General features: G+C 51.0%; 1 protein-coding gene and 1 long non-coding RNA gene across 6 annotated transcripts; both read left to right on the plus strand.

The window, feature by feature from the left end:
- The first annotated feature begins 33 nt into the window (after nucleotides 1-33).
- MRPL27 (mitochondrial ribosomal protein L27) lies at nucleotides 34-5301 on the plus strand. 4 transcript variants are annotated; one of them, XM_074019354.1, is made up of 5 exons: nucleotides 34-2323; nucleotides 2643-2774; nucleotides 3130-3197; nucleotides 3388-3448; nucleotides 4869-5301. In XM_074019354.1, exons 1-4 carry the CDS (start codon nucleotides 2275-2277, stop codon nucleotides 3427-3429), a joined length of 291 nt encoding a protein of 96 aa, XP_073875455.1. In that variant the 5' UTR covers nucleotides 34-2274; the 3' UTR covers nucleotides 3430-3448; nucleotides 4869-5301. The 4 variants fall into 4 exon arrangements, with proteins under 4 accessions (XP_073875455.1, XP_073875456.1, XP_005583724.1 ...); XM_074019355.1 differs by having other exon boundaries at nucleotides 34-87; XM_005583667.5 differs by lacking the exon at nucleotides 3388-3448.
- Nucleotides 5302-7252: 1951 nt separating this feature from the next.
- LOC141408801 (uncharacterized) lies at nucleotides 7253-7860 on the plus strand. Of its 2 annotated transcripts, none has more exons than XR_012425689.1 (2): nucleotides 7253-7390; nucleotides 7733-7860. It is a non-coding gene; the product is annotated as an uncharacterized lncRNA (long non-coding RNA). The 2 variants fall into 2 exon arrangements; XR_012425688.1 differs by having other exon boundaries at nucleotides 7256-7402.
- Nucleotides 7861-11595: the final 3735 nt, after the last annotated feature.

Genomic DNA, 11595 nt, shown 5'->3' on the forward strand with positions numbered 1-11595 from the left:
TAGCGGAAGTAGAACCTTTTCGAGACCGGAAGTGAGTGAACGCAAACATGGCGTCTGTGGTGCTGGCGCTGAGGACCCGAACAGCTGGTAATGGGACGCAGTAGTCAGAGCGGGGCGAGGCGGGGAGGCAGAGTGGAGCTCCAGCAGGGAGGGAAGGAGGTGATACTGATCCCCGCGGAGGACCCTGGATGCGAGGGGAAGTGTGTGGGCCACTCCAGGTTTGAGGGACGCTGTCGCTGGTCACGTGACACATCCTGGGTAGAACCATGAGTGGGGGAGTTGGAGGAGCACTTGGCCTTCCCCTGCCTCAGGAGCACGGACGGCTTCCTTGGCGGTTGGGGGTTTGGGTGGATCCTTTCTCTGTATGAGTATTAGTGACAATGGCACATTGGTGATGAAAAAATTAATCTATTCATTCAACAAATTGAGGTCTTACTTTGTGGTAGACACGGCGGCAGGTGTTCAGAAAATCAGCAGAAAACGTGAAGACATGGCTTCTAGCCCCCGAACGGTGTTCTCTGGTGCATAAGCCAATAAATGAACACATAAAGTAGTTGCAAACTGGCAAGTGCCGTGAAGAAAGAAAATGAGTGTGTGTGTGTGTGTTTGTGTGTGTGTTTTCTTAGATTGAACGGTGAAGGAAGTCTTCTGAGGAGATAACATTTAAGAACTAAAGAATGACAGGAGGCGGGGTATGATGGCTCATGCCTGTAGTCCCAACACTGGGAGGCCGAGGCGGGCGGATCGCTTGAGCCCAGGAGTTCAAGACCAACTGGGCCACATGGCAAAACCCCATCTCTACAAAAAATACAAAAATTAGCCCAGTGTGGTGGCGCTTGCCTGTGGTCTCAGATACCCAGGAGGCTGAGGTGGGAGGATCACCTGAGCTCAGGAGGTCGAGCCTGCAGTGAGCCATGTACATACCACTGCACTCCAGCCTGGGTGACAGAATGGGGCCCTATCCTCACCCCCCCCCCCCCAAAAAAAAAGGAATGACAGGAGACCTAGCCCTGTGTAGAGTGAGGGACAGGAGAGTGACTTGAGCCAGTTCTACATTTTGAGAAGCAAACTATTCCTGTAATGTAAATTTAAAGGGGATAGGAGTGGAAATGAGGAAATCAGACGGAAAGCCATAATATCCCTGAGCTGAGATGATTTAGCCAAGACGTTTGTGGTGGCAGTGAACTTGGAGGAAAATGGATGAATTTGAGATCTGTTCTGGAGTTAGCATCCACAGAGCTTGCTGGTGAACTGAATATGTGAGGTCACCAAAGAGAAGGAATCCGCAGTGACTGTGGTTTCTGCCTAAGCAACTGGCTGAATGGTAGCACCATTTACTTTGAGGAGGAGGATGGGGAGTAGGGTGAAGAGCAAATATTTGTGAATGAGATAATGTAAGTAAAGTAAAAGCCCAGCTCCTGAGCTTAGTAAGTATGTAAATGAATGAATAGATGTTTAAAGGTAGGTAGATCCTGGTGCTGGGCATTTAACATGTTGTCTTTCTGAGTCCTTATCTCTGGTCCTTTGCCGCAGTTAGTCTATGTTGTCATGGAAATGTCAGAAACCCAGGCTTCAGACACTCTGAACTTACAGGCTCCAGAGACCCACAAAGCTTCTCTAAAGACACTGGCATGGGCCTTAAATCATGGCTGTGTCTGGAGACCTGCAGGCAAGGAGTTGCACCCCTAAGCTTGTCATACAGCAAGGGACTACCATCTTAGTATGAATTTTAGTTTGTTTTACTTTTTCAAATGTTGCTATTGAGCACTTTGGAATGAGTATGGAGGGGTCATATTAACAAGGGCAGTCTGTGGGTCATGGTTGGACCTCTGCTTGATGTGCTTTGAGAAGAAAGGGCCCAGCCTTCTGAAATGGCCAGGACCCTGTGGGAGCCACCTTCAGACCAGCTACCCTTTTAGTTTACTAGTATTTGGTGAGCAGTGGATGAGTGAATAGCTGAGAAGGTCATGGGTGAGGCCTGTAATCCCAACAATTTGGGATCACCTGAGGTCAGGAGTTCCAGACCAGCCTGGCTAACATGGTGAAACCCCGTTTCTACTAAAAATACAAAAAATTAGCCGGGCGTGGTGGCACACACCTGTAATCCCAGCTACTTGGGAGGCTGAGGCAGGAGAATCGCTTGAACCCGGGAGGCAGAGGTTGCAGTGAGCCAAGACTGCGCCCATTGCACTCCAGCTTGGGCAACAAGAGTGAAACTCCGTCTTAAAAAAAAAGAAAAAGTCGTGAGTGAGCCTGAAACAGAAGCCTCTCTGGATGTGCTGGGCTTCCCAAGTCTGTTCTGGCCCCTCCATGGTGCATGAGGGTGAGTGAGCCTCTGAAGCAGGCAGCTTTGTGGTGTCCATTTCTCCTCAGCACATTTAGACTAAATGTGTCAGGACCCAGAACACATGATGTTTATTTTTTTCCATTTATGTTTCACTGCTCCCCCGCCCCCTCCCCCAAAAGAAGAAAGCCAAGGACCTTCAGGTATTCCCTGAGAACTAATACACTCAGTGGCACTTCTGCTCCCCTGACACATCTTTCTCATCTCCCCACCACCTCTCACCTCTCAGCATGTGCCCCATTGAGGCAGAAATAGTTTGAGCCTGTCTGTCTGAACAATGTTTCTGTTTTCTTTGCAGTTACATCCTTGCTGAGCTCCACTCCTGCTACAGCTCTTGCTGTCAGATATGCATCCAAGAAGTCGGGTGGTAGCTCCAGAAACCTTGGTGGAAAGTCATCAGGCAAACGCCTAGGCATTAAGAAAATGGAAGGTGAGGATGTGCCTTGGCTTCCCCTTCCCAGCTGCACCCTGTCCTGGTGTTCCTTAGGAGAGCAGAAGAACGCTGCATGTTCCTGGCCCTATTCTTCCTCACCATCATAATTGGCTCCAGATTAAAGGAACAGATAAGACCTGAGGAAGGGTCATAGGGTGGGTGGGTGTGAGCCATAACCATGCAATTAGAGATAAGAGCTGCTGGGTGGCAGATCCTGCAGTGCTTGTGTTGGACTGTCTGGGAGTTGTTTTTGGCCAGGGGCAGGCTTGGAAGTTGGTATGCAGCATTTAGGCCATCGTGTTTTCTTGGTAGTTTGCTATGCTGCCCCAATCACTGTGGACTTCTCTTCTAGGTCACTATGTTCATGCTGGGAACATCATTGGAACACAGCGCCATTTCCGCTGGCACCCAGGTGCCCATGTGAGTTGCTCTGTTGCTGCCCCCTTTTTCCTTTCTAGGATGACCTCTCCTTGCCCCTAAGCATGGTAGTAACAGTTGCATGTATTGGGTGCTTACCAAATGGCAAGCATTTTGCTGATTCCCATGCCTACATGATCTCATTTCTTCCTTACTGCATCCCTGTGAGGTGGGTATTGTCTCTATTTTACAGGTGAAATGCCAGAGACTTAGAGGGGGTGGAAGGAGCAAGTGACTGCTGGGATTTGCACCAGGTCTGCCTAACTCCCAGATCACTATGTTTTGCTTTGGTGTTGCATTGGCCTGGTATTCTTGGTTCTTCTTTCTAACCCTCAGTTCTTGGAGGACAAGATATCTAAAATATTATTTTAGTCTTGGGAAACTAATTTCAATTTATTAGTTTTTCATTATGTCTAAGACCTCTCCCTTTGCATAGACTTACTTGTAGATGGTTGAAAGATAGCTTGAATTTAATGAAATAGAATTCAGTGTGCCAGAAATTAGGTTCATACCAGGTGGGGATTTCAGTTTCAGCAAGTTGGCATCATTTTTATAGGGTAGGACAGTTCTTTGTTACAGAGACAGAACGATACTCTACTCTTCACATTATTTTAAATATTAGTTTCCTTTGTAAACAGTTTCCCTTCCCTCACCCCTTTTTGGATAATTTCATATGTAGTAGCTTTACCTTTTAGAACTTAAGACATTAGATGTGTAGCTATGTCAACAACAATCAAAGCTAACATATTTTGAGCTGGACGGTATTCTAAGCCCTTTATGATTGTTGACTGTGAATCCTCAAATTGATCCTGTAAAGTAGCTAATATTATTCCCATTTGACAGATGAAAAAAAATGGAGGCACAGTGAAGTAAACTTGCCTAAGACCACACAGGAGTAAGTAGCAGTGCTGGTATTTGAACCAGACATCCTGGCTCCAGAGCCCATTCTTTTAATCAGAGAGACAGAATAGTGCTGGACTACCTGGGTAACATCTGCCACACACCCAGCCTGAAGTTCTAAAAGAAAAAGCTAAAAAATATGGTTAAAAACTGTACATCCAACATAGTTTAACCTCTCTGCTTCATATTTCTCATCTGAAAAATGGCATTGGAGATAATACCTCTTTTACAAGGTGAGGATTAAATGACTTAATGGGTATTAAAGGGCTTACATGGGTATTAGCTGATGCAATAGTATGATTGTTTTATTGGCATATGCATTATACATATAGCTTTGGTCTATATTTTCCATAGAGCCTAAACTTTATAAATCACTACCTAGATGAAAATTTACATCAAACTAGTGTTTTAATATGACATATGACGGTTCTAGTGTTGTTTAAGTCTTAAGTGAAGATTTAGGGCATCTTCCTGGGTTTTGGGATCTGTCCACTGTGGCTTCTGACCAGTTACATAGACATGGCTCCAGGTAACAGCCCCCTGGGACTGAACAGTGACCCACGTTGGCTGTTGGAGCTTTCTTTTCCCTCATTTGTTATGAGTCAGTAAAGAAGCAGAAGGTTTGGAAGTGCCAGCCAGTGGGAAAGGGAACCTGAGATGGCATTCTCTGATCCCCCTCTTCGGCCCCAGGGCGTGGCTCTGTGTGAGAAGTCTGTCCCAAAATTCTGGGACGGGCCACCTCGCTGACCAGCTGACCGGGTCTGTGTGTTGCAGGTGGGTCTTGGGAAGAATAAATGTCTGTATGCCCTGGAAGAGGGGATAGTCCGCTACACTAAGGAGGTCTACGTGCCTCATCCCAGAAACACGGAGGCTGTGGATCTGATCACCAGGCTGCCCAAGGGTGCTGTACTCTACAAGACTTTTGTCCACGTGGTTCCTGCCAAGCCGGAGGGCACCTTCAAACTGGTAGCTATGCTTTGATGTCCTGTTTGAGGCCATCAGACAGAGACTGGAGCCCAGGTGACAGGAGATGGTGATACCAGAAGTCAAGGGTTGGGGCGACGACACGGCCTCCCAAGGAAGAGGTCTGCTTGATGGTGACTCTGCAGGAGACTCTGAAGTGACTGCTGGGAAACCCTTTGGGAGACCTGACCTGGGGCCAAAAATAAAGTGAGCCAGAGTCATGAACGCATGCTATTTAGGGACACACCTGGATGGAACTGCCTAGTGATTTGTTGGTCCTTACCCAGGTTCTCTAGTGCACACCAAGGGGGAGCCTCAAAGCAAGAAAGAACGTATCTGAGTGAGGAAATGAGAAGGGGGACTTGCTTTGGCACTGTCCTCCAGAGGGGAAGGAGGGGAGCTCGTGCTTGAGGGTGTCATTGCTGCTTCCCCTCTTAGATCCCAGGAAAGGCCAGGGGCTGGGCCCTGGGAGGAGGGGTGGAGGCAGCCAGTAAAGGAAGCAACACAGTCATGTTCTTCTCCCGTAGCCACATGCAAAGGGAGCTGGGGCTGTAGCCCCAGAGATAGCCACAGGAAAGCCTCTTCCCTACCTCTCCAGGTCTAGGGCAGAGAGAGAGCTTGTGGGATGGCAGGATATGCTTCTGGGAGGCTCCGTCAGGCCTCATCTGCCCTGGACTGCCGAGGTCTTTCCAGTGGTAGGGCAGAGTAGGTAACAAATGGCTTCTTCCTGCTCACCTGAAGAGCTAGGCCTACCAGGCCCACATTCTCTTCTGGTTCTTGATTTATCTCAAACGATAAACAGTAGCAAAGAATCTGGCTTCAGGAATACTCAGTGAGGGCTTAGAGTGGGCAGGGGTCAGGCTACTCTATTGTCATCCCAGCCAGGACCTTTAGAGGCTTGCCTTTGAGTGGAGGAGCCAGGAAGAAAATCTCATTTTGGATGATCATTCCTGGCTGTTGGAGGTAGGTGGTGTTGGCTACGGTCCCAGAGAGGGGCCTGTTGGGTCCAGTGGCTTCCTTTCAGGGACTCTACTCTGCCTTGAAGGCAGGCACTCCAGGGATTGAGGTCAGAGAAGCCTCCCAGTTCTGGAGTTCTGCCTTGAACATGTCATCTTGCTTTCCCAGAACATTACCCTGGATTCCTCATCTCCTGCACATCCTTGGCAGAGGTGACCTGGGATTTACTTTGGCACCATGTGTGGGGGCATCAGGTACCAAGGCCCAGCTGGAGTAGTCTTTAGGCAGGGGAGATTGATGGGGGCTGTCTCCACAGGCTCAGTGTTCTCCCTTCCAGTCCCCTGGAGAAAGGGGAAGAGCCGGACAGAAGTGGTTGCTCCCTCCTACACTGTGGTGTTCCCCTGATCAGGGCAGGTGGTTGCTTCCCAGGATGGCTGAGTAGAGCCACAGCAGGCCTGCGGTGGAGGCAGTGACCTTATGGCGTCCTCATAGCTTGGTGGCAGCTGAAGAAATGGGAGAACAAAGGTGTTAGCCACTTTCTTGCTCTCCTCCCATATATGTAACACCCTTTCTTTGGATTGTTGCTTTCTGCATCTCCCCTGGAGATGTTGGCTCCATGGAAACCCCTCTGGTTAGCCCTCCCTGGGCTGGGGTCTGCACCATCTACACAAGAAGTGAACTGGGGCCTCTACTCATATCCTTGAGTTCTCCACTAGTGGCCCTTTTCCTGACCCCAGGGCCTCTAATTGGGTATTGTGTGTTAAAATGCAGTAAGTGAAAAGGTGGGTTAGCCAGGGCACCCAGGGCTGAGAAGGCTGGACATTCACCTCTCTGCAGGCCCGGAGCCCGAAGCGTTGTGCAATCAGCTGGTGAATCTGTTGCTGCCGGTCCTTCTTTTGAACACTCTCATAGCTGGGCAGACAAGCTGGCTGCCACAGGGGCAGCTGGTGGCTCCTGGGCAGCCCCACACAGAATACCTCAGCCACCTGGGAGTGGCCCTGTGACCAAGAAAAGCCAAGGGAGCCAGGGAGGCATGCACCAGCGTTATCCAGCTTCGGTCTGGGTCCTCTTCCCCAGAGCAAGCCTGAGTTCGGGGTATTGCACTCCTCCCTCTCCTCCAAGAAGCCCCTCCAGTCTTATCCCATCCTTGCCCTGCCCTGCATTCTTTTTAGTCCCCTTAACCACACTAGGTCCCTTGCCTGGCTTCACAACCCCAGCACGCACTTCTTCCTCCATCCCAGGTGGCAGGTCCAGGGGTCCTCACCTGTATCCCCTGGGACTCTCGGCTCCTTTCCACTGGCTGGACCTCGGTGTGGCATCCCATGGTGCTGAAGTAGGGAGGTGGGCAGTCCTGGGATCATGAAGCACAACTCAAGGTGAAGCTCAGGGTCAGTGTGCAAGACAGCAGATTCCAAACCCTTTATTTCCCTCCATGCCCCTTTCTCCATCCCTTTAATCCTCTCCACCTGGGCCAAGTCACAAAGCTCAGACCCTCAGCATTTCTGGAAAGGACTAGGGTGTAAAGATAATCCACTCCTTTCTGGCCACTAGCTCATTCTGCCACCGTCTGGTAGCCAGGTCTGATGACCTTTGGTGGGGAGTCAGAGAAAACCACCTCCTGTCCCTACCCCTCCATCCTGTCTGGTGCTCAGTGTTGGGATATGGTGTCAGAGCCTGGGGGGCTGCAGCTCAGAAGATTTTGTTTCCTTTCTGTACAGGATGCCATATGGCACGCTGTCCCTGGGGAGAGGACTGACAGTGCTGTTGTTGCCACTTACCCCCTCCCCCAGAAGTCGGGGTTCTGTACTTTCCCTTGGGAGCTGGAAAAAGACCTTGTCTTCACTGAGCAGCTCCTTGCACTGAGTTATGTTTAACAATGGTCAGGGAGGGGCCTAGCTGTTATTAACCCTTTCCACACTGCTCCCCTGACTCAGAGGGAACCCAGGCTGGATGCTGCAGAGAAAGATTCCAAAGGCCCTTTCCATACTGAACAATTGTTTCTCCTTGGTCAGAGGACAGGTGCCCTTTTGTCAGGATTTGGGTCAGGGTGGGGGCCATGAAGGCAAGGGGTTGGTGGGTCAGGGTGCTTACGTATTGGCTGGGACTCCGGAAGAAGTGGCAGGTGCAGAGGACCTGGCAGCACTGGGGGTCGCGCTGGTGCAGCAGCAGCAGCAGCAGCAGGATGGCCATGATGAACACCGCAGATGAGGCTGCCCTCCCCCCAGAGGCACCATCAAGGGGCAGCCTGGACCCAGCACATGCAGGCCCATTTCCTCACCAGATTGGAATTCACTCCACAAGCTGGTGTAGGAATGACCTGCCTGGGACTGATACCAGCTTAGCAAGGCAAACTGAGGTGCAGGCAGCTTCCTTTTTGCTACAGCATCAAGTCCTTGGGGCAGAGATTTGTGAGGGGGAGCAGAGTAGCCCTGTCCCTTCCCTGCCTGCAGCCCAGGGGGTGATGTGTGTAAGGGAGATTTTACAGAGACACAAAGGGAGGGGATGGAGCAGATACCCTGAGAAACAGTGGATCTGAGGAGGCAGGAGAGGACCCAAGAGCCCAGCTCAACAGCCCCTGGTGCCCAGCTCCTCTCGTTACCAAAGATTGTGGCATCATAGGACCTGGCACAGGGAAGGGACCAGAGGGATCAAAGGCCAGCCGTGCACAGCATACTTCTCAAGTCTTAGCTGGGGAGGGCTGTTGCTTGAGGTGACCCTATAGATGAAGAAGCTGGGCTTTGCCTACGGTGCCTCTGCCCCACCCCTGGGACACGGAATGGCAGTAGGTACTCACCGGTGGCCATGACTATGGCTAGGAGGCTGTTGTCCATGGTGATGTCTGCACACGGAGAAGCAGTGGCAGGGGATGCCAGGAAAGGGCATCAGCCTTGAGGGCAGCCAGCAGGGCCACAGGGCTGACCCTCCCCCCAGGTGCCACACCCCTCCCTGGGAACCCTGGCTTGGAAGAACAGCTTCATTCAGAGCAGGGGCATCTGTAAGCAGTTTTCCAGGCTCTCGGCCTCTCCTGCCTCTGTAGGCCTGGCATCTATGAGGGTCCCGCTACAACCTTCAGAGCAGGGGTTGGGAGGAACAGGCCCTGCTTCTGCTGAACCTGACAGCCAGTGGGACTCCAACTCGCTCAGATCTCCGCACTTCTCAGTTCCAGATCCCTCCCAGCTCCACTGCCCACCTCCACTTCCCATTGGCCCAGGTAACTGGGCTCTGAATGTCAATTGGCTGTCTTCTGGTCTTGGCTTCCACCTCTAACAGAACCGTGGTGTCCATGGTTGCCCTGGAAACTGGGTACGCCAGGCCATGAAATACAAAAGCCTCTGTCCAGGCTCTTCTCCTCCCTCCAAAGCAGTTATTGTGTAGCTCTGGGTGCCCAGCCTGCCTGCACCTGCTCCCTACCCCCACTCTGTGTCCTGCCTGGCCCAAATCCTGAATTTGAACCCAGGGGCCCAGCCTGGAGTGGATTTCAAAACCTCAAAAAACCCAAGCCTCCAGGCTGAGCTAACCCTACAGAAAGGTGGGGGGGTAGAGAACACTGTCTGCTAGGAACTTGGGCAGCAAAGCTGGGCTCCCACTCACCTCAGTGACCTGAACAGGGGAGAGAATGGGAGAGGAGTGCCTCCACCCCCAAGCCTGCCCTCTGAACCTCTCAGGAGGAGTCCTGGGGCCTGGTCCTGGGTCCTGCAGTGCTTCGAACTCAGTGGGGCCAAGACAGGCCTGCCAGAGCAGCAGGGGTGGGGCTACGCTTCCCTGGTTCTGCCTGCCTGCTTGTTAGAAAGGCCTGAGAAGCTTTAAAAGCATACCATTGTGGGTTGTCACCTCAGACCCATTAAATCAGAATCCTCTGTCAGGATCACGACTCACTTGAGTTGAAGAATGTAAACTCAAAATGTTTACAGCAGGTGACAATAATGGCTAACTACGACCTGATCTAATATGGTGAAGGACAGGGATGCAGCAAGTGCATGTCCTACCTAAGGTTTTTTTGTTTTTTGTTTTTTGTTTTTAATAGTACTTTGAGGCCAGGAGTAGTGGCTGATGCCTGTCATCCCAATGCTTTGGGAGGTTGGAGCAGGAGGATTGCTTGAGGCCAGGAGTTTGAGACTAGCCTGGGCAACATGAGAGAGACCCCTGTTCTACCAAAACAAAAAAAAAAAAAGGAAAAAAAAAGCCAGGCATGGTGGTGCACACCTGTGGCCCTAGCTACCTAGGAGGATCGCTTGAGCTCAGGAGGTCAAGGCTACAGTGAGCTATGATCATGATCGTGCCTGAACAACAGAGCCAGACCCTGTCTCTAAAAATACTACTACTACTTTGAAAACTGTTGTGCTAGCCTAACACAGCACAGCCATAGCCCAGGTTAAACCCACCGGCTAGTTTGTGAGCTCTTGGGCAGCAAAGTCTAAGTGTTCTAATATTTACTGCCCGTGCCTAAAATGCTGAACCTAGTTGTTAATTTTTCCTCTTTATTGACCTGAGAGTTGATACTGGGAAACAAAAACCCCAACATTCTAGAGAACCAGGGTATAGCTTCAGATGTTCACTAAAATAGGAGCCAGAAGAAAATGAATAATCTTAGCCTCCGAACCTAAGCACTCTTTCCTTTGAATTCTTGCCATTAGTTCCTTCCTACTTACCTGCCCGGCCAGGCTCTTATGTGAGCAGGAGAGTGTAGTGACTGAGTGGCTCTGGAGGCTTCCTGCCTCTTTCTGAAGGCTGCTGCCATCATCTAATAGTTAGCTGTGACTTTGGGCTCGTCATTTCACAGCCTCAGTTTTCTGATCTGCTAAATGACGATAATAAAAATGCCTCCCTTCTCCCTCCAAGAGCTGTAAGGATTGAGATACTGCAGGCATGATCAGCCGATAAAAACCCCAATGCTGTTATCAGTTGGTTGTCAGCACTGCCCCGTCCTGGCAACTAGGAGAACTTGACATGTGGCAGCCTGGGTGGGAATTTGTTCCCCAACCTGAGCTGAGATCAGTGTGGCTGGCTGATAGGGTGACTTTAGAGGTCTAGAAACCTTCACCCTTGCTCCCACATTAAGTAAGGTGTGAAGGACTGATACCAAGCCCTGGCTGACAACGGTAGGAGAGTGGGAGGGGGAGAGGAGGCTTGGGAAAGGGAGGGAGGATGGACAACCCTTTTCAACATGGGTCCTAGGACAGTGACCAGGGACCTAGGCTGCTGCTGTTCCTGCCCCTAAAAGAAAAGCGCCCCAATCATAACCACCAGGCCATGGCTGGGATTGCCTCTGTTGAAGGTACCCCGCATGGCAGGGCCAGGCTTCTAGGATGGGCCCTGCTAAGGCCAAGGATAGAGGAACCAGCATCTGCTGCAGCCTGGCCCGGTGGTGGGGGCGGAAGTGCTGGGTCAGGGCTCTCAAACTAAGCTCAGGTCCTGCTGGTCCCCTGGCCTGCTGGGTGGCAAAGAAGAAGTCTTCGAGCCTCTCTGGGCCTGTTTACCCCTCAGAAAAAAGGAGTTGGATTAGATGTTTGTTTTTTGAGACTCTATCACCCAGGCTGGAGTGCAGTGGTACAATTTTGGCTTACTGCAGCTTCAACCTCCT

This window comes from Macaca fascicularis, chromosome 16, assembly GCF_037993035.2.
Source record: "Macaca fascicularis isolate 582-1 chromosome 16, T2T-MFA8v1.1".
NCBI classification, from domain to species: Eukaryota; Metazoa; Chordata; class Mammalia; order Primates; family Cercopithecidae; genus Macaca; species Macaca fascicularis.